We start from the raw sequence: 20,988 nt of genomic DNA, 5'->3' as shown, positions 1-20,988 counted from the left end.
TCTTTTTTTTCTGAAGTGTCTCCAGGCCCCGTTTGGTCAGTAAAACCACTAAGGGGACTAACTGTTGTGTGGATGTGTCCTTTAACATGGGACTGAGCCCGTGCAGAACAGGTGTCAGGTGGTCACTTCCAGACACCCCTCCCCAGGACTGAATTTCAAGCAGTGATTTTTGCAGTAAAAGGTTTCTCCGCCTAGTCCCTGGTGTTCACCATTTGTGAAACTAATACAGACTCAGTTGTACTGACAAATACCCTGTCAGCTCCAGTTCTGCCATTTTCTTCTCTCCCCCTACTTCTAGGCCAGGGGGTCACATAGGGCTGTTTCCTTGGCCTTCTCTTCTCCCTCTACACCCTTTCACTCCTTACACTCACCTGGCTTCAATTCTCTTTACACTGATGACTCAGACCAACTTGTCCAGTCCCACATCTCCACTTGTCTCTGTATCCTCTCTCCTTTAGCACAGGGGTGAGTACCCCTGCCTGTTATGCAAGGGACCGGCTTGGATTCCCTGACAGAGAGACTTCACTTGATTATATGACATGGGAGCCTGCAGTAGGAGGGGACTGGACATGATGGCCCAGGAGGTGCCTTCCAGTCTTGAGCATCTTCCTCCTGGACGTCTTGCTGCTATCCTAGGACCGGATCCTCCATGGTATTTAGGCTCCTTAACTTTCATTAATTGCAATTGCATTAATATCTTTGAGGATCTGGGCCGTTGTGACCGAAGTTTCCTCTTCCCGTTGTCACTGCAGAGAACACCGCCATCAGACCTGCAACTTGGGTCTCATCTTTAACTGTGTCCATGCCTCACACACCTAGGTAGTACCTAAATCATACCGCAGCTTCCTCGGTAACACCTTGCTTTTATCTCTGTCCATACTGCGCACTCCCTTCTGTGGGCCCTCACCATCTCATAAGCTGGCTACTATAACCTCCACCTCCTCCTCACGTTGTTCTCCTGGCCATTCGGTTGTAGGTTATAAGGCAAGAAATGACCATTATCATCATCTAGTCTGGCCTGTGTCATGCAGGTCAGAGAATTTGCATCCACTGCTTTCTGCAGCCAGCCCATAAACCTCGATTTTCAACTCTGCTGCTAAGGTTATTATTTCCTTGTATTAGTCCAGTGTCTCGCAGCATCAGTCATCCTGGCCTTTCACTCCGACTATCCCAGACTCTCCTGAATCCCTCTGCCAGCTCTCCCCACTTCGCCACATGAGAGTCAAGCTGCTTTTCCTCCCTTTAAGCCCCCTCCCTCCGGAGTCCTTCCCTGTTCCTTTGCTTGTGTAACTTTTGATTTTGCTCCCTCTGTCTCCTCAGAAGCCTCAGCCTCAAATCTCCTTCCCTTTTTCTTCACTTCTCCTGCAAACAGCTTTGCCCTTTCTTCCACGCCACTCCTTATGCAGGGCCAGCACACGCTCCCTCGACCACTCTGTTTAAACAAACACACACACACAACCCCCCCCCCCCCCCCATCAGAAGCAAACAACCCCCACAGTTTGTCCGTCAGATCCCCCTTTTCCTCTGCCTACATAAGAGCTAACTGGCCGTGCCAGGGGAGCCCTTGTCCTCAGCTGGGCGGCACTTCTCTGTCTGGAAGGTGATGGCTTTTGAAGGCTGCATCCAATCCCGGCTGGAAGGGCAGGGACTGTTCTAAGCAGGGAGGGAAGGATTGGGGTGAAAAATCAGAACGGGAAAAGCCTGATTTCTGTGCTGAGCTCAGCGGGAGGCGGGGGCTAGGGGTGAGGTAATGCCTTCCCTGTGGCTTGGGGCAAAGGCTGGAAGTTGGAAAAGCTGCTCGGCGGCTGGCTGCGGGGAAGCTGGGACCAATGGGGCCCAGGCAGGGCAGAGGCAGCTGGGCGGGGACGCCCGGGCTCTGCTCCTCCAGTTGCAGCGGCAGAGCGATGGGTGCCGAAGGCGCGGGGGACCTGCTGCTCGCCCTGGGGGGGCTGCCTCTGCTGGGCGTCCTGGCCGCGCTTGGCCTCCTACTGTGGGTTGCCTGGACGCTGTGTCGGGTGGTGGGGACCCACCTGCTAGCGGCACACGGGTGGGGCGTGGAGCTCGCCACCTACGGACCCTGGGCGGGTGAGCTAAGCGAGTGGGGAGGGGTCTGACTGTGCCACCCCCCCCCCACACACACACACACAACGCAGTGACCGGGGGGGGGCAGAGGGTGGGGCTGACGGGCCCCCAGCGCAGGGCTGCTAGAGGTGCATGTGGGAAGATTCCCTCCCTGATGCTGTTCTCCTGCCCCCGGTGGGGGTCAGGGGTGCTGGGGCGGGTCCCCCCGCTTGCAGGGCTTCAGGGGGATGCAGCCGGCTGCCCCATCAGCTCTTGTCGAGCCCCAGGACTGATGCCAGCTGTGCTGCGGCCGGGCATACACAGCAGCTGGAAGCCCCAGCGGGATGGAGGCACGGCCGAGCTCGCTGCGCTCCCTGCCCCAGCACGCTCAGCTGGGGTCCCCCGGGGTGCTGGGGTTGAAGGGCCTGGGGGATGCTGGGCCTGTGGTGAGGACTGAGGTCCGGGGGGGAGGAAGTGTCCAAAGGTCGTTCGTGCTGAGAGCAGAAACTAGACCCCTGTAGTTAACCAGCCCTTTGTCCTTCCGGGGGCTATAAAATGAGTTGCAGCCAGACCCTTTATTAGACCTTGAGGCACAAGACTGGGAGGCAAGGTCCCAGGTTTTCTCCCCACTATGTCGGCAAACCCTCCTGGTGCAGATGCAGCCTATAACAAAACAAAACCAAAATAAAAAAGAGCGTGATTTTTGCCTCCCCGGCAAATTGAGCAAGAGCAGAAAAGCATTTTTATGCTGCTGTAATTGCGTCTACACCTAAAGCTTTTGCTGGCATAAGGAGGTCACTCTAAAATCCCTAGCCAGAAGTCCCTAACGTAGTCCTGGCCTCCGTGTAGCCCAAGAGTGGCTCACTGGGTGTTTTTCTCAGAGTCCCAGCTCCTGGAATCTTGTGATCACAAGAGAATATCGACTCTTCTCAAATTAAAAAGTAGTTTCCAGCTCCTGTGGTTACTGAGAAAAGTTTGGGAAAATGGCCAAAAGCCCAGAAACCAAAAGCGAGAGAGAACCCCAAATTCATCGTGGCTTACAAATCACAAACTTTTTTTTTAATGGTGATTTTGGGGGGCCTTACCTCTGATTTTTTGAAGGCTTTGGGCTGATGATACTGCAGACTTGCTGTAGAACTTGGTCCTGCCTATACCCTCAACAAACAGGGACCTCTGCTCCAGGAGGGTTAGTGTTACCATTAGTTCTTGCCACCAGCTGCTTCACCCATGTCATCTCCTTTCTGCCTTCAGTTCCCAGTGCAGGAATTTTGCTCCTCAGGCACTGGAGTTAAATAAACTTAAACAGGAAAGAAAACATTGTAAGCAGCCTGAATGGAGACCCCTTCCCTTCTTAGCTAATGAGGTGTCAGAAGTAGGTGGTGGTTGTCGTCGGCTGGGTGGTAGCACCAGACTGGGGCAAGGAGCTCTGTGGTGCAGGGCGCTGTACACGGAGCTGGTCCTCAAGAGCTTCCAACTGAGAGTTCTGTTGTCCACAGCAGTGATGTTGACTAGACCTGGATTGCCTGTGTCATGACAAGCAGGAGAGCGTCTGCCTGTGTGAAAGCCCATGTTTCTGGCTGTCTCCATGTCTCAGGAAGGGGCAGTGCCCCGCTGCACCCTGCTGCTGGCCAGGTTCCCTGGCAGGCTCTTTTCCCATTCGTCCCATGAGGCACGTTCCTGTCTTTCATTCACTTTGTTCCCCCAGGCCCAGCCTGGGAAGGGAGCGGGACTGGCAGCCCATTTGCCAAGCACCTTTCCTCGGGGCGGGACCTAGGACTGAGGTCCCAGCACCCCAGGCTGCCACAGGTGCTGCTCAGCCGGGCACAGGGGCTCCCCTCCCCCCCCATCTTCTGTCCCCAGCATGCTGGGCTCTGGACACAGCACCTGAGGTGTGGAGCCGCGTTCTGCAGGGCCTGGCACCTTGCGTCACGAGAAGCACTGCGCGAAGTGAGTGAGTGGGGTGGAGAGCAGAGACCAGTAGAACCAGGGGGAGAGCCCCCCCCCAGAGCACCATCGGCTCCCTGCCAAGGGGAGAGGGACAGCGCCACTGGCTTCCCCTCTGTGGGGTCGGGGCAGGGAAGGCTGGTACTGGGGGGACCCACACACAGAGTGCTCTGCTGGGGTGGACAGGGCCCATGGAGGCAGCCTAGCCTGCCAGAAAGCAGGGAGCTGTGGGCCAGGAAGGGGGGAGGCCCCAGGCCTGACACTGCCTCCCCAGGTAGGTGTGGGACTGTGGTGCAGGGATTGTAGGGTTGTAGGGGGCTCCTGTGGGGCTGAGCCTAGAGCTCCAGATGGCCTAGTTGGGCCCTGCCTGGATGGTCCCCTGGGCTGTGCTTGGCTCTCACTCAGTAGAGCTTGGCCCCATTTCCCCCACGCCAGGCTCTGCTCCTCCCCTCTGACCTTAGGGCTCCACCGGTCAGATGGAGGGAGGGGGGGCAAATCAAGGGTGGTAACTCTGCCAAGCATCGCTGGTTTGTGGCACCAACGTGAAAAGTCCCAGCAGATAGACCAGCTCTTCATTAGAGCAGAGAGGCAGCTCTACTGGGGTGAAGGTTGAAAGACGCTGTTTGAAAGCTGCTCCATCAAGCCAAGAGGGGGGCTCCTGCTCTCCCCGTCCCTCCACTGCTCCTGGATCGGGGGAAGGAACCCGGGCTGCCTCCAGATTTTACAGAGGATGCAAAATTCAGCTTTACACAGAGACCGTGTTGCCGTTTGCACTGCAGAGCAGTTGTTGCTCCAGAACGTTTGTCCCTTTCCTTGCACGTGTGCTGTGTTGAGCAGGACGCTAGCTAATGCTGACATGGAGCCTTGTCGGGCACCTGAATGATCAGCCCATTGAGATGACTCAGGCAGCGTGTCCTTCTCAGTGCTACTGCATCAGGCTTTCTGCAGGCTCAGGCTGATATCGCTGCACTGCTCATGCTTGGGCTGCATTGTCCAGGCGTTCTTTGCAACCAAAAGGGCGAGTGGCTTACACCGTACTCCTTTTTTAATGCAGCTGTGATTCTGGAGAACAAGTTGGCAGAATAAAAGGGAGACGAAGGTGGCCCAGTTTGAACAGGTGGTGGGAGGTCCAGGAGGAGACGCCTCACAGGAGGCAGGAGGAGAGGTGGGGGTAGCGAGGTCCGTATAGGAATACTTGGTGTAGAGAAGGTCCCTGGAAATGTGGGAGGGGACGAGGTCGTCTCAGGATATGAAGCAGGGGGACAAGAGGAGAGGGCCAAAGGAGCAGGGGGAGAGGGGCGAACAGGAGCCGATGAGACGATTGAGCTGAAGGAGCCGTATGAGGCCCATGGACGTGTCCGCTGGGGTGTCACCAATGATTTCAGCAAGAGATGCCCCAGGGATTGGAAATCCCTCCAGGTTCCCAGGATTTGGGGGTGATGATGAAGTACCCCAGGTGCTGTCTCCCCAGAACCGTATAGAGAGGGACTCTCCCTCCCTGTTCTGGGATTCAGAGGCCTAGCACTGATCCGGACCCTAGGTAGAGGTGTCTGCCTCCCTGCTCCATGGAGCGAGTGCGAGACATGCAAATTCCCCAGGGGAGGGGATCTCAGGTGCTGGCCCTGGGAGGCATTTACAGCCTGTACCTCTCTCCTCTTGCAGTGGTGACCGGAGCTACATCTGGGATTGGGAGAGCCTACGCCCACGAGGTAATAACCAGTGCAAGCTTGGATCAGCTTTGGCACAAGGATGCAGCTGACCCAGTAGCTCTGGGGCAAACTGAGCAGATTTGGGGCTTCCCAGGTTCTCCTGGACTCATCTGAGTTCCCACCTCAATTGTTTTCCAGCTCGCCAAGGAGGCCTCAACGTGGTGCTGATCAGCCGCTCCCTGCAGAAACTGAAGCAGGTGGCAGCTGAGATAGGTGAGTAAGACAGGCTGGGTGGGTGAGGGGGTGTCTACGGACACCTGTGCGGATGCCAGGGGAGTTGGGCCCGTAGCTAGTTCGAGTGGGAATCCTGCGTGGCGTCTGCTTGTGGCTGCGTTGTTACCAAAGCACAGTATTAGAGCCCAGGGTGCGTGAAGAGGTAGGAGGTGGGGTCTGGCTTGTGCAGTTACGTTAACCCAGACCCTGCTGCCTTCTCCCCTACCACTCCCAGGGGCTTTGTCACCACTAGACCAGGCCTCTCACCCCCATTCCCAGCTCAATTGCTGTAAGCCCCAGGCTCCCTCCCTGTCCCTCTCGCAGGGACCTCTTGCAGCCAGCCTAGACCCAGCTCCCTTTCCTCCGTGCCCAGGGGCTCCTTCACGGTGAGCCCCCTCCTCAGCCCTGCCTTCTGCTCTGTTTTCTCCCCATGGTTCTAATCTTGCTCTGCTTCCTCCTTCCAGAAGAGCAGCACGGCCGAAGCACCAGGGTTATTGAAACTGACTTCACCCAGGGGCCAGAGATCTATGAATCAATCCAAACGGCCCTGCAGAGCCTGGAGATTGGCATTCTGGGTAATCGGCGCTTGGGTTTTGTTCTGTTTGTCTTTGCAGCTGCCCTGGCCTGAAACGTACCTTGGCCAGAAGCAGTGGCTTGTGTTGGGAGCTTTCCCAGGGAGGGGTCCAATGTCGTGCTCTCTGTTCCAGCGTCTGTGCAGTTCCTGGTGGACAGCAAGCAAGTCGGGCTCAGAAATAACCTGGCCAAACACTTGATCTCCGTTGAGCTAATTGGTCTGCTGTAAATCTTCTGGTACTGGAGGCTGCCTTGGACACATGCCTACCTAACAGTGTGTCCCATCTGCACGCCAAACAAGCACCCCTAACTAATGTAGAGCCAGGTGCTGGCTCCAGTAGACTGTCTCCTTCGTCCACTCCTTGCATTTCCTTCAGTCTCCAGCATCTTCTGTCTCCCACCCCACATGCACTAACATCCAAATGGACCCCACTGGTGACGGCTTCTCATCACGACCTTTACTTTCTGAGGGGATGTCTGTGCTTTGAGCCAGAGGTGTAATTCTCAGCTCAAGGAGACATACCCATGCTAGCTCTGATTGAGCTAGTGCGCTAAAAATAGTACGTAGCTGTGGTGGCGTGAACGGTGGGAGGGGCTAGCTGCCCCAACACCTGTGGTTTCATACAAATACATAGTCAAGGCAGCTACCCCAACACCTGTGGTTTTGTACAAATACATAGTGGAGGCAGCTACCCCAACACCTTTGGTTTCGTACAAATACATAGTCAAGGCAGCTAGCTTCAACCACTGTGGTTGCATTCTTTTTTTAGCATGGTAGCTCGATCAGAGCTAGTGCCGGTATGGCTCCCCAAAATGGGAATTATATCCCCAGCTCAAAGTGCAGATGGATACTGAGTAGAAAAGGGCCCAAACTCCAGTCCCAAACATCCGTCCCGTTTTTGGGAATAGCTGGATCCAGATCCAAACCTCCCTGCTTGGTTCTGAGCTTGGTTCTTTGGGTCTTAGTGGCAGACTTGTATTGTTTCTAAAGTACTGGGTGTTTCTACTACACAACGCTCATAATCCAGAAGAGCTGGGCCTGATGCATTGTTCTTTTAACAGTGAACAACGTCGGAATGGTCTATGCAACAGGGCTAGTGAATTTCCTGGATGTCCCCAACATTGATAAGGTTTGTCTTGCTCAAAAATAATTACTAGGCTGATTTCCTGTCTCGCTGATGACCTGGTCTCCCTGGAAACCAGGGGGTGGGGCTGGATCTCAGTTGGGTTAAGTGGTACAGATGGCTTTTTAGTGCACTCTGAGCATAGCTCCTTTAGCTAGGATGTAGAAGTGTGTGGTTAGCAAACATGCTAAAAGTCTAGTACGGTGGCAAAGTGATGTCGACTTTGACATACGTTAAGCAAGTTGAGTTAAATCCCTTTGTTGGGGCTGGGGCTGGCACAGACTGACCCATGGAATTGGGAGAGCTGTAACCCACTCCCTGACACCTCCCTCTACCTACTTGGCCCAGATGGATCTCAGTGCAGGGACAGGAGAGTACCCAGGGACTGGGCAAAGTTATTGTGACTGGGCTTTTCCTATACGAAGAGTTGGGTTATAGGGAAATGCAGACGGACACCATCCATCTCCATGGGGCATGCTGCTCAGCCTCCATTTCACATCATCTTCGGGGCCCGACATAACAAAGTCTCAACAGCAATACTGAATTTCACCACAGGGGCCCTTCCTGGCTTTCATATTCATTGACAATACAAGCTCTTGAACTCTTCACTTCTGTATCAAGAGGAGTCCCTTTGGACCCTCACCGTGGCAGCTTTAAGAATCTTCCCTTAACTGTGTAAGTCACCGTGGGATCTGATCACACCTTCCCCTTTTCCCTCCTAAGGGATGTTAGACTTTTCTCCATTTAGATGCTAGCCCCGGTCCCACAGAGCTCATCTCGGTGTGTCCGTACAGTGGCTGGGCCCTGAGTGCCATCCGCCACAATAAGAACAAGTCTTTCTAGTGGCAGAAATCGGAGTGCTAGCCCTTCACTGAGGCGTGGCAATCCCCGCGCTGTGGTGACAATGGATACCCCGTGTTTTCCTTTAACTCCCTCTCCCTTCAGGCTCTATCGGATATTGTGAATTGCAACATGCTCTCGGTGGCAAAGGTCAGTGAAATGGAGAGGGCATCGCTGGGCTGCTTGGGGGGCTGGCTCGTTTCTTTCCTGTGGGGTGTGGCACGAGGACCCGATAAGCGCCTGGGAAACCACAGGGAGGAGAGCGGTTCCAAGTGTGGGGGCGAAGGGCTGGTGGGCGAAGGGAAAGAGGAACGGGAGGGTGGCCCCTCTCGTGGGCTGTGTGAGCACTGATGGGAGGAGGGCGGGGGACAGAAGGATAGTCCCTGTTACTGAGGGAGCGAGGGCGCTGGGGGGATGATATGGGAGCATGAGTTTGGTCCTTGTCCAGGGAGCATAGCTGGGGGCGGGGGAGGGGGGGGGCAAAGGGATGAGGACAGACCCTGTCATTGGGGGGGCATGTGCGGCTGGGGGAGGACAGACCCTGCTCTCGGGGGGCAAGGCTGCTACGGGAGGGGAAAGGATGATGATGGCCCCTGTCATGGCACCTCCCGTCTCAGCTCTCACAAACGCCTCTCATTGCAGATGACCAGGATTGTCCTTCCCCAGATGCTCACCAGGTACAAGCGGCAGGAAAGGGCTGTGCCTCAGCGGCTGGGGAGCCCCGTGCCCGGGGCCAGCCTGATGGCGGCCATAGCGCGGTGCCAGCCGTGTGTCTCAGCCTTTGGCTGCAGCTGCCTTGCACTGAGCAGGAGGCTGGCTGGGCAATGAGATCTCCCTCTCTCCTCCTCCCAGTGATGGGTCCTCCTTTCTCCGCTCTTTCCCCCACCCTCTACCCCCCATGGTCACCCAGCGTGGGTGGTAGGCTGGGCCTGGGCAATGGACTCACCCCTCTCCTTTTCCCTGGGTGCTGGCTTTGGCCCCCCTCACCCCGCGTTCTCTCTGTTAATGACAGGAAGAAGGGGGTCATCATTAACTTGTCCTCTCAAGTGGGCCGTCACCCGCACCCACTGACCACGATGTACTCTGCTACCAAGGTAAGGGAAGCTCCGTCCTGGGCCCCCTCTCCCTAGCCCCCTTTCCTCTCCCTGGCCCCCTTTCCTCTCCCATCCGCCATACGCCGAGATGGCAAGAGCAGCAGCAAGCCCTCGGTGGGGAATTGCTTTTCCCTTCACTGGCTCTTTCCCAGGTACTGCTCCTTCAGCCAGACAGGCTGACCCTCTCAGAACGGCCAGACTGGCTCAGACCACTGGCCCAGCGAGCCCCGGGTCTTGTCTTCTGCAGGTGGCCAATGCTGGGTGCGTCAGAGGGAATGAACGGAACAGGGCAGTTATCGCGCGATCCAGCTCCCGTAACCCATTCCCAGCTCTCCTGTTACAGCTTCGTGCTTGCCCTACGGGGCAGGGAAGGCCAGGGCACCCAACGTTGGCCTGCACCTGCCCCCCATGAGAGCCAGAGCAGCGGGCCTAGGGACCTGTCCTTCCAGGCTGTGCTCTTGAGGTTTCCTAGCTCCCTTGTCAACGTTCACTGTGACATGTCCCAATCCGCTCCCTGCCTCCTCTTCCTCCCGGCAAGCCCCCCTGCCGCCTCCCCTGCGACCTCATGTCCCTTTTCTCTCCATTTCAGATCTTTGTAGATTTCTTCTCGCGGGGCTTGGAGGCCGAGTACCGCTCCCAGGGCATCCTAGTGCAGGTACAGGGCGATGAGACGCTCTGCCCTGTGGACGCCAGGGCAAGGAGTGCTCTGGGGCGTGGGGCCAGTGGTTGGGGGAGGCGCCGGGGGATGCAGCTCTGTGCTTGTTGTGCTCCCCTGCTCCATCCGCAGGCAGCACTTTCCACTGCCCCTCCTGGGGCCCGGGCTTAGGTCAGATTTTCAGAAGTGCTTAGCCTCCAGCCGCTCCCCGGTGGGGGAAGGGAAGGGTTTCTCCTTTGCTCTTTAGCAGGGAGGGGAAGGGGGATTCTCCACCTGGCAGTTGCTGGCTGTGGGGCGGCCAGGATAGACAGACAAAAGTTTATGGCCTGTTCTTTGCCCCTCCTCAGGCCAGAGGGAATGTGCTGGGTCAGAAGCCCACGCTCTGTTCCTGAGCCCTTTTCTCCCTCTTTGGCCCATGAGTTAGCGTGCTCACCCCCGGGGAAAATAATCATCTTGCATGGCTCTAAGGTGACCCCTGCAATCAGGCGTGACCAAGATGGGCTGTGACCAGCCTCTTCCCTCCCTCTGTGGTTTCAATACTGCGACTGAGGTGGGAAACTCTCATGACTTCGTAGAGAAGGCGACTGGGCCTTCACTGGCAGCCTTGTAAAGGATCAGCTGCTGCGTCTGGCTGGCAGGCAGCTCAGCCCAGCTTAGAGATCTTGCCAGAATGCAAAAACCAGGCAATAACTCTCCGCTCTGTCTGTCCTCTGCAGAGCATCCTGCCTTTCTTCGTTTCCACTAACCTGACCCGCAACATTACACCCAGCCTCTTCGTGAAAACGGCAGAAGACTTCGCTCATGAGGCCTTGAACACTGTGGGCATCAGTAGCAGGACATCTGGCTGTCTCTCCCACTCTGTGCAGGTCAGGCCAGCCGCTGGGGGCATGGAAGAAGGAGGGGGGTGTCTGGTCTGGCTGCCTTTCCTGCTCCATGCAGGTCAGTTTAGGAGGTGGGGCACAGGGCGGCAGCTCTGGCTGTCTCTGCAGCTCAGGGAGTGAATCTTCTGAGAACAGCCACTAAATGTTAAACATGAATGAATAAGTCAAGTAAAATTCAGCTGTCAAAGCTGGATGGGATAGTAAGAACGAGGATTCCTCTACCAGAATCTGTACTGAAGAACTACGGTCCACCTCTCCCAGGAACAAGACCCCATGTGTATTATTCCGACAGAGATGCAGCCTTAGCCATTTTACCAGGCAGGGCAGAAAATAGTGGTTCATACACCTCTACCCCTACTAACCCTAGTGACTGAGCAAATAAAGATAAAAAAAAAAAAGCTGCACAAAGATCTTTAGTAGCCCTGAAAGTTGGTGCCCAGGGTACCTGCCTGCTTGCTGAACCCTAGAACTGATCCTGGTCCCAGCTCCCTGAACCCTTAGTATCACCAATCCCAGAAGTTTAGAAATCATGAGTCAGGACCCCAAACTCCTGGCTTAAAATTCTGATACTTAAATAGAAAAAACAAAAACAAAAAAACCCCCAACCAACCTCCCATTCCCCCTTTTGTCTTCTATTTTCTGAGCTTTTTAGTCACACTTTGAGCCATGTTTTCTGGTTTCTGTACACAGCCAGGAGGGATAAAAGCTGGTTTTGTTTTGTTTTGTTTGAAATGAAAGCGGAGATTCTCGCTTGCCTCCAACCACGGATCTTCGTTTCCACTAACATGACCTACAACATTACACCCAGCCGCTACGTGCAATTTGAATGACATGTCTCTTCGCTCATTTCAGAGCTTCTTTTATGGGCTGCTATTTCCTGACTGGCTTCGTCTTTCCTCCCTTGGACCGAAACTCATTTACACCGTGTGGAGGAAGTTGGAGACCCAGATGATACAGCACGAACCACTGGAAGAAATTAGCAAGGGAAGCGGTGGAGTCTCCATCTATTGATGTCACCGAGTCCTCTCTGGATGCTTTTCTGGCAGCTGCTTTAGTCAAAACACAAGTTATTAGGCCCAGTGTTGGGGTAACAGAGTGAAATTCTAAGGCCAGTGATGTGGGGGAGGTCAGGCTAACTGATCCAATGGTCCCTTCTGGTCTCAGAATCTCTCAAACTAAAGCATGGTTTGAAGGGGGAGCGGGAAGCCAAGAAAAGGCAGTGTTCAAAGAGAGGCCTAAGAACCTGAGAGACCTTATTCTGGCCCAGAACCAACTGGCTTCAGTGGGAAATTTGTTCAGTTAACGTCTGCAGGATTTGGCCCCGAGTCTTGTTATAGCTCATGTTGCATGAAATAAACAAATGCCTTTCTCTGCTGTCATGTCCACTTTGTACCATTCCCCCTCATCACCTGCACGCTTGCCGGCCATGCCTGCCGGGCAGGCAGAGGACTGCAGTTCTGAAATAGGAGCTAGAGGAGACATCAATAAGAAGTATCTCTTGTTCCTCTATCAAGAGTCAGCTACAGTGCGTGACAGTGAGTACATGGGACTCAGGCCATCTCCCACCAGCTCCGTAGAAAGGTTGCGAGGACAAACTCACTGGGCCAGGGGCAGTTCCCTATCCTGGAATGTAAGCAATGCTACTCTGGAAAACAGCTGTGCTCATGATTTCTGCTCTTCGTCTCACCGGAGAGGGGACTGCGGACGCAGCCCTGCACCCACTCATAGGCATGGAGATTTTGGTCGTCGTCATCGATACGAGGGTGATGTCTGCCAGGGGTAAGTCACTGATTTGCAGTGTAGGCATATCCTCCGAGAGCTGTGTGGGGGAGAACATTTGCTTTGGTTACAGAGGTGAGGCAGATTATTCATCTGCCCATGGCAGCTACTTGTCCTGGCCTTCGCTTTCTGCATCTAAAAGAGAGGCTAAAAAAGTATCACCAGTTTGAGAGGAGTAATAGGGAAGGTTTCTACCTGTGATGGGGTCACACTCACTTCTCACACCCACCTGCATCCAAGGGTGTGTGGCTGCACGCGCTCTCTCTCTCCATTTGTGGTGGGTCTTCAGTGACTCAGCCCTCTGGCCGAGTCACACACAGTCTCCTGCTGGGCCACTACAAAAGTTCAGTTCCCCTTCTGGGGTGCATTAAAGTGCAGGCTACTTTCCCAGTGGCTGATGGTGGGGGATCCAGGCCCACCTTCTACTCTGGGTCCCAGCCCAGGGACCCTAAAAATAGCAGCCACCCACCATGTCCCTTTCAATAAGCTGTGTTGCTGCTATAATTCCTTGGGCCACTTCCCCATGGCCCCAGCATGTTCTTCATCCTTACCTCAGGGCCTTGTCCTGGTTGAGTCCCACCTGCCAGCCAGGAGTGCCTTCTTGCTTCTGCCAGTGTTGTTCTGTCTAAGGTCCTGTAGCTCCCTCCATCTGCCAGGCACACGAAGCACACTGCTCCACCTCCAGCAAGGAACTCCCATAACTCCCCCTCACACCGGGCAGCCCCGGACACCATTGGGGTGGGACGCTGCAGTGGGCATGGCTGTTTCCTCCACTCCGGCCCCCTCCCACTGGTCTCCAGACCTCCATGTGGGGCTGCCCCAGCTCGCATCAGCAGGAGCAGACCCCAGCTCCTCTGGCCCTTCCTTCGTATCAGGGCTGTCGGGCTCGTGGACAAACCTGTCTACGTGTAACCTCTGAGGGTGAAGTGCCCCTTTGGTTTCTCTCCACCACCTCTCTCTGGGTGGAAAGGCAACAGTCTAGGGGGCAGAGCATGGGACTGCCGCCCTGGGGTCTCTTCCCTCAGTGCCACAGCTGAGTCCTTGAGACAGACTGGTATTTTCTGTAATATTTGGCATGAATACTGTGTTCCCCTTTCCCCCATGGGCTGCACAGGTCAGTAGGTGGTGGGGGAAAAGGTGTTTGCTCTCTGCAGAGACCCAGAGATCCAGGAGCGACTGAGGCCAGCTGTCTGGGGCAGGGGACCACCCAGAGTCCGAGAAGACAATGGCCAGACCAATTGTCCGGACCTTTGTTTCCTAGCAACTAAGGACCAGGAGTGACCCACCCTCCCCGGGAAGCCAGCCAGGTGTGACCAGCTGGAGAACAAAGGGCTCAGGGGGGGCCAGGCAGCAAAGTTTGCCCTGGAAGAGGAACAAAGGGCTGTGGAGGGGCCAGGTGTGTGTGTGGGGTGGGGGCGTTGTTAATTCTGGGTTGCTGGAAGCTGGAGACTGGCCTAAACTGGGACCAAAGAGGGGTCAGAGGGCTCTGGGCTCACCAGGACGGGTTGTGCTGAACCTTATTGCTCTCCAGGCCAACCAAGGCCGGTCCGCGCTGTTTGCCAGCCGTCTAATAGCCCAACGGCCTCCCTGCAAGTGCTGGAGGAGGGGCTGCACTGCTCCCTTTGGGGGTACACGGCTCCCCCAGGGGGGCTGAAGGCTCTGAGGTGCCCTCCAGGAGGCAGTGAAACCAGGTGGCTTCCCCTAGTGGAAGAGTGAGACCCTAAGGGCAGCTGGCACCGTAAGGGGACCTCCCAGACCCCGTGACAGTCCTGCCCCCAGAGAGCTGTGTGTCCGCCCCCCACCCGCTCACCTCCCGCCGGCCTCCCCCAGCAAGACGTGAGCAAACCCAACCCAAGGAGACGTCTGCCACCTCGCAAATGTCCAGACGCCTTTTCCCTCCGTAGCGCAGGTAGAGCGTCCGCTGGGCGTCCTGCCGGGCTCCTTCTGCAGCGCTGCAGATCCCAGCTCTGCTCACCTCCGCTGGCACCTTTAAAGGGAGCTGCTCCCTGCTCCCTCCAAACTCCTCCTCCGGCCTGGGAGTGACCTGCAGGTGTGGCAGGGCGGAGTCGCAGGGGGACGGGGGAGCTCCTTAACCCCTCCCTCTCCCGGGTGGGGATTTGTACAAGCATCAAAGGACCCCGTTGCGCCGGGTGCTGCACGGACACAGTAACCAAGATTTCACACATTCAGGGCTACCTGTGAGAGGAAAGGCGAGTTTTTGCCGCAGGCTCCTTGTTTGAGAGGCCCCCCCAAACTCAGTGCACAGAATCACAGCCCAGTCAGGTTGGGCCTGGTCGCCTCTCCGTCTACAGAGGGGCAGCCTTTTGGGCCATCTCTGAATGGCATTGTGACCTCCTGCTTTAGGTCACAACAACCATCAACACTGGCCCTTCCCTGTCCATCTCCAGAGGGGCAGACGGGCCAAATCTGAGTGGCCCTGTGTCTCGCTTTGGCCACTTGAAATATTGGGAGGTATGTGTCCAAGGAGGGCAAGGAAAGGCAGAGAAGCGGGGGACGTTGTTCAGTGGGAGCCCCCTCTTCTGCACCCAGCAGGGCCCACCACACAGGAACTTGGCTGTGACAGAACATTTTGCCCTCCATGCGAGCGTCCCAGCTCCTCGCAATCATCGGTTTATCAGCTGGAGGAGAGAGGGAGACGGAGCCAGGTTGCAAGATGGCCACTTTAGAGCAGCAGCCGCCAAATTTAAAAGGGCCAGCCCCAGAAAGACATGCTGGGAAAAAGCTCCCTGCAGGCTAGGGTGTCAGTCGGGATTGGGGAGCCAGGAGGGATGGTCCAGCTGGGGGGAAGGGTCTGTTCTGGGATTGGGCCAGCTATTGCGACATCACAGATGCTCGGTATCGGAGGCCTGAAGCCCTTTGCCCACTTTGACGGCCTGTTACCGCCCTGCCCCTAGCACCGTTTGTTGTCAGTGTTGGTCAGCGTTGGCTGCGTGCGTGCGCCCCCGTGTAGGTGCTGTCCCAGCTCTGCGCAGGTCACCGAGACGGCCCGCACGATCGAACGAATCGACACGACCACGGATCTGCTGAGCAACGAAGGCACCCGGCCAGGTTTATGGCAGTGAAGCACAATGAGACGCGACCTATAGCTTATATGTACACTTCAAACCCAAGTGCTCCTTTACACTGGACAGACTCAATTAATGGCGGGATTCTCCATTATCCCCTAGGCCAGACAACGTCAGTCCCTCTATACAGTATACTATACTATATATAGTCCTTTTCTAGACACTGTTACAGACAAGTTTCGTTCTGCCCCTTTGATTCAGGTAGCTGCCACCCTCGTGACGTAGTCTGATACCATCCCTTAGCTTGCACTGGATGGTTCGGGCAAAACATCTCGATTTGTCACATTAAAAGACATTTCTATCCGTTAAAGTGTCATTTCAGGGGGTCAGGTGGCCCGTGTTATCTCTTGGTCCTGGTACCTTCTCTCTCTGACAGATATTTTTAGACTTTAGCAATGTTTTGAAATATCTGTTTTTGGCTATTTTAGCTAGTAGCTATATTTTGGAAATAGCTTTCTTTTTGCCAGGTTCTGTGCGGTCGTAAGTTCACAGCCTGGCTCCGGCTAACTTGGCTTTATAACAGACTTGTCCCTTCGTTTAGCTTCGGCCTTATGCCTTGGCCCGTTACGCTGGGCCTCAGGCCTCCTGTTCTCACTTTCTGCTACACCATTAAATCCCAGGTACAATGATTGACTTGAATGTGTTTCTTTGGTGTTTCGGTGCCACAGGTGCAGGCAGCCCCTGCTTATGGATTTCCCGCCAGCAGCGTAAGTCCGACTCTTCCCTTCCCTTCTCCTGCAGGTGTCTCCGCCTGGTCCCTGGTGTTCACCATTTGTGAAACTAACACAGACTCAGTTGGACTGACAAATACCCTGTCAGCTCTATTCTGCTATTTTCTTCTCTCCCACCTACTTCTAGGCCGGGGGGTCACACAGGGCTGTTTCCTTGGCCTTCTCTTCTCCCTCTGCACCCTTTCACTCCTTACACTCACCTGGCTTCAATTCTCTTTACACTGATGACTCAGACCAACTTGTCCAGTCCCACATCTCCACTTGTCTCTGTATCCTCCCTCCTTTAGCACAGGGGTGAGTACCCCTGCCTGTTATGCAAGGGACCGGCTTGGATTCCCTGACAGAGAGACTTCACTTGATTATATGACATGGGAGCCTGCAGTAGGAGGGGACTGGACATGATGGCCCAGGAGGTGCCTTCCAGTCTTGAGCATCTTCCTCCTGGACGTCTTGCTGCTATCCTAGGACCAGATCCTCCATGCTATTTAGGCTCCTTAACTTTCATTACTTGTAATTGCATTAATATCTTTGAGGATCTGGGCCGTCGTGACCAAAGTTTCCTCTTCCCTTTTCTCTGTCACTGCAGAGAACACCGCCATCAGACCTGCAACCTGGGTCTCATCTTTAACTGTGTCCATGCCTCACACACGTAGGTAGTACCTAAATCATACCGCAGCTTCCTCGGTAACACCTTGCCTTTTATCTCTGTCCATGCTGCGCACGCTCTCCTGTGGGCCCTCACCATCTCATAAGCTGGCTACTATAACCTCCACCACCTCCTCACGTTGTTCTCCTGGCCATTCGGTCGTAGGTTATAAGGCAAGAAATCACCATTATCATCATCTAGTCTGGCCTGTGTCATGCAGGTCAGAGAATATGCATCCACTGCTTTCTGCAGCCAGCCCATAAACCTCGATTTTCAACTCTGCTGCTAAGGTTATTATTTCCTTGTATTAGTCCAGTGTCTCGCAGCATGAGTCATCCTGGCCTTTCACTCCGACTATCCCAGACTCTCCTGAATCCCTCTGCCAGCTCTCCCCACTTCGCCACATGAGAGTCAAGCTGCTTTTCCTCACCTTTAAGCCCCCTCCCTCCGGAGTCCTTCCCTGTTCCTTTGCTTGTGTAACTTTTGATTTTGATCCCTCTGTCTCCTCAGAAGCCTCAGCCTCAAATCTCCTTCCCTTTTTCTTCACTTCTCCTGCAAACACCTTTGTCCTTTCTTCCACGCCACTCCTTATGCACACCCTCCCTCGACCACGCTGTTTAGAAACACCCCCCACAGCTTGTTCTTCAGATCCCCCTTTTTTCTGCCTACATAAGAGCTAACTGGCCGTGCCAGGGGAGCCCTTGCCCTCAGCTGGGTGGCACTTCTCTGTCGGGTAGGTGATGGCTTTTGAAGGCTGCATCCAATCCCGGCTGGAAGGGCAGGGACTGTTCTAAGCAGGGAGGGAAGGATTGGGGTGAAAAATCAGAACGGGAAAAGCCTGATTTCTGTGCTGAGCTCAGCGGGAGGCTCGGGATAGGGGTGTGGTAATGCCTTCCCTGTGGCTTGGGGCAAGGGCTGGAAGCTGGAAACGCTGCTCCTCGGCTGGCAGCGGCTGCGGGGAAGCTGGGACCAATGGGGCCCGGAGAGGGCAGAGGCAGCTGGGCGGGGACGCCCGGGCTCTGCTCCTCCAGTTGCAGCGGCAGAGCGATGGGTGCCGATGGCATGGGGGGCCCGCTGCTGGCCCCGGGCGGGCTGCCTCTGCTGGGCGCCCTGGCCGCGCTCGGCCTTCTGCTGTGGGTCACCTGGACGCTGGGCCGGGCGGTGGGGACCCACCTGCTGGCGGCACGTGGGTGGGGCGCGGAGCTCGCCACCTACGGACCCTGGGCAGGTGAGCTTTTGGGGCCTGGGGTAGCTTCCCCCATGGCAAGCCATTACGTCCAACAGACACAGGCTTAGGAACCTTTCCTTCCTGGGTCTCAGTTGAATCCAGAACCACTTCTGGTACACCAACTGACCAGTCCTCCACCAGCGTAAGCTGACCAGTACTTTCTGCCTGCTTCACAGACAGTACACTGGCGATCAATTTCCCCCCCTCAGATAAACTGCTATTCTTACCAGCCAAATGCTTTGAACTTTCCTCCCCCTTATCCCAGCCCTCATGGCTGCTTACAGACAAGCTCTGGGAGGGTGGGAAGGTTTCCTTAACTGGCAACGTGCCATTCCCAACAGACAAGCATTTGGAGACACTTTCTCTTTCAGCAGATAGCAGCTTGTCTGTTCAGAAAAGCAGTTTATTTTCCATAACCCCCAGGCTAGAGACATTCTTGTCACGGCATACCTGGCGAAATACAGACAATTGCTTGCATTCATGCACCCCCTTTCACAAATTTCCCCATGGATTACTGGTAACACAGGAGCCTTACATTTATACTCCCTCTGGGACTGGGTGACATTAACCTGGTTATGTATATTTACCATATCAGCATTGAACATATCAATATCTCTATAAATTGGAGAGATTTTCTTCCAATCGCTGTTAAGAGAATGAGGAGCTCTTTCTTCCAATTCATCCATCCTTTGGAGTCTGGAAATTATTGCCTCAGATTCTAGTCTCAGCTTTCTGAGTTCCTTCTCAGGGTTTCTTTTTATCTCCGCCCTTTCTCTCTCATGCTGCAGACGCCATTTCTCTCTCCAGGCTTGGAACTCGATTGCTTTATCTGATTGTGAATCACTCATTTGGACTAATTTTAATCTTTAACACTCTCAGTATTAAATTTCAAACTTTGGAATAGTGTGAGGTTCTGATCCAAAACCCAAATGTTCTGGTTCTGTGGATCCTGTGAAGACTATGCCACTGTGACCCGTCCCGTGCCCAGGGTAGCCACCTGATAATGCCAAGGTCAGGGCAGGCTGTAAAAGGAGAGCAGATTCTCCCAGCACTGGTGGGTGACACTGTAGTCAGACTTCCCAACCAGCCTCAGACTGTGCTTCTGATTCCCCCAAACCGGTTATCAAGAAGCCAGTACACTAATACCACAGCCCCTTTACTGCATTTCAGCTTCTGCCTCCCAATCAGCACTAGGTCCAGTAAAGAGACCAGTTATTTAAACTATCTGCTCTTTAATAACAAGGTTGCCTCTGATCCCAAATGATCAGACACAGCACCAGATCAATATAAGTCTGGATCTTACCCAAAATACCACGCTGCCAGCCAGTCCTTTAGTAACTAAAACTAAAGGTTGATTGTGAAAAGAAAGAAACAAACCATGAGAGAAATGTTAAAGGGTGAAAACAAATCAGATATGTACAAATGATGAAAGTTCATATAGATCAGGTTTCTAGAAGAATTGTGGAGTTTGCAGGCTTGTACAGTTCCTCTGGTACACATCCAATACCTGGATGGGTGTTAGTCCTTCGGTTCAGTCGCAAATGAAATGATCCAGAGGTAGGTGTGAGTCTGTAGCTGAACAGGATCAAAGACAAATTGGATTCTGTGGCTTGGCCTTATAAACCCTTTGGCTCTGGCCATGCTGTCTTGAGGAATGTTACAAGAACTAAAATGGAGTCCAGAGTCACATGGGTCAATCCTGGTAACTCTTCAGGTGTGCCTTTAGTTTCTTCCTGGGCCCTTTGCATCCCTGAGTGTCTTAATGGGCCATTAAGCAGCCTATTGTTCTGCCGCCTCTCTGTCTGGGGTATTTCCCAGCCAGCCCAAATTGACATACAGAAATATCAAATCCATCCATAACTTCCATTTCACATATAATACAGGAACATAAACATTGTCATCTTACTTAGCACATTACAGCCTTTCTAACAGTACCTGACATGGCATATCTCACATGAATTTTTATGATTTTGACATACTGATGTCAAACAATATACTAAATGCTCCCCCCACCAATCCAGCCAGCGTGACAGGAGGTCCAGGAGGAGATGCCTCACAGGAGGCAGGAGGAGAGGTGGGGGTAGTGAGGTCTCACAGAATAGGAGAGGGAGGAGGGGGAGAGGTGGGGGTAGTGAGGTCCATATAGGAATCCTTGGTGTAGAGAAGGTCCCTGGAAATGTGGGAGGGGACGAGGTCGTCTCAGGATACGAAGCAGGGGGACAAGAGGAGAGGGCCAAAGAGCAGAGCCTTGAGGGTGACGGACAGAGTGGGGGGAAGGATCTGCCAAAGGAGCAGGGGGAGAGGGAGGAACAGGAGCCGATGAGACGATTGAGCTGAAGGAGCCGTATGAGGCCCATGGACGTGTCCGCTGGGGTGTCACCAATGATTTCAGCAAGAGATGCCCCAGGGATTGGAAATCCCTCC

At 54.5% G+C, this 20,988-nt stretch overlaps 1 protein-coding gene across 1 annotated transcript; it reads left to right on the top strand.

Moving 5' to 3' along the window:
- The first annotated feature begins 9,479 nt into the window (after nucleotides 1-9,479).
- LOC137158711 (very-long-chain 3-oxoacyl-CoA reductase-like) lies at nucleotides 9,480-12,462 on the top strand. The gene is made up of 4 exons (XM_067556555.1): nucleotides 9,480-9,558; nucleotides 10,148-10,213; nucleotides 10,930-11,079; nucleotides 11,947-12,462. Exons 1-4 carry the CDS (start codon nucleotides 9,541-9,543, stop codon nucleotides 12,103-12,105), a joined length of 393 nt encoding a protein of 130 aa, XP_067412656.1. The 5' UTR covers nucleotides 9,480-9,540; the 3' UTR covers nucleotides 12,106-12,462.
- The last annotated feature ends 8,526 nt before the right edge of the window (nucleotides 12,463-20,988 follow it).

Source organism: Emydura macquarii, unplaced genomic scaffold, assembly GCF_026122565.2.
Source record: "Emydura macquarii macquarii isolate MOO-44397 ecotype Brisbane River unplaced genomic scaffold, CSIRO-AGI_Emac_v2 contig_1790, whole genome shotgun sequence".
NCBI lineage: Eukaryota > Metazoa > Chordata > Testudines > Chelidae > Emydura > Emydura macquarii.
The sequence above is the reverse complement of the archived record's forward strand: the minus strand, read 5'-3'. Positions and strand labels throughout refer to the sequence as shown.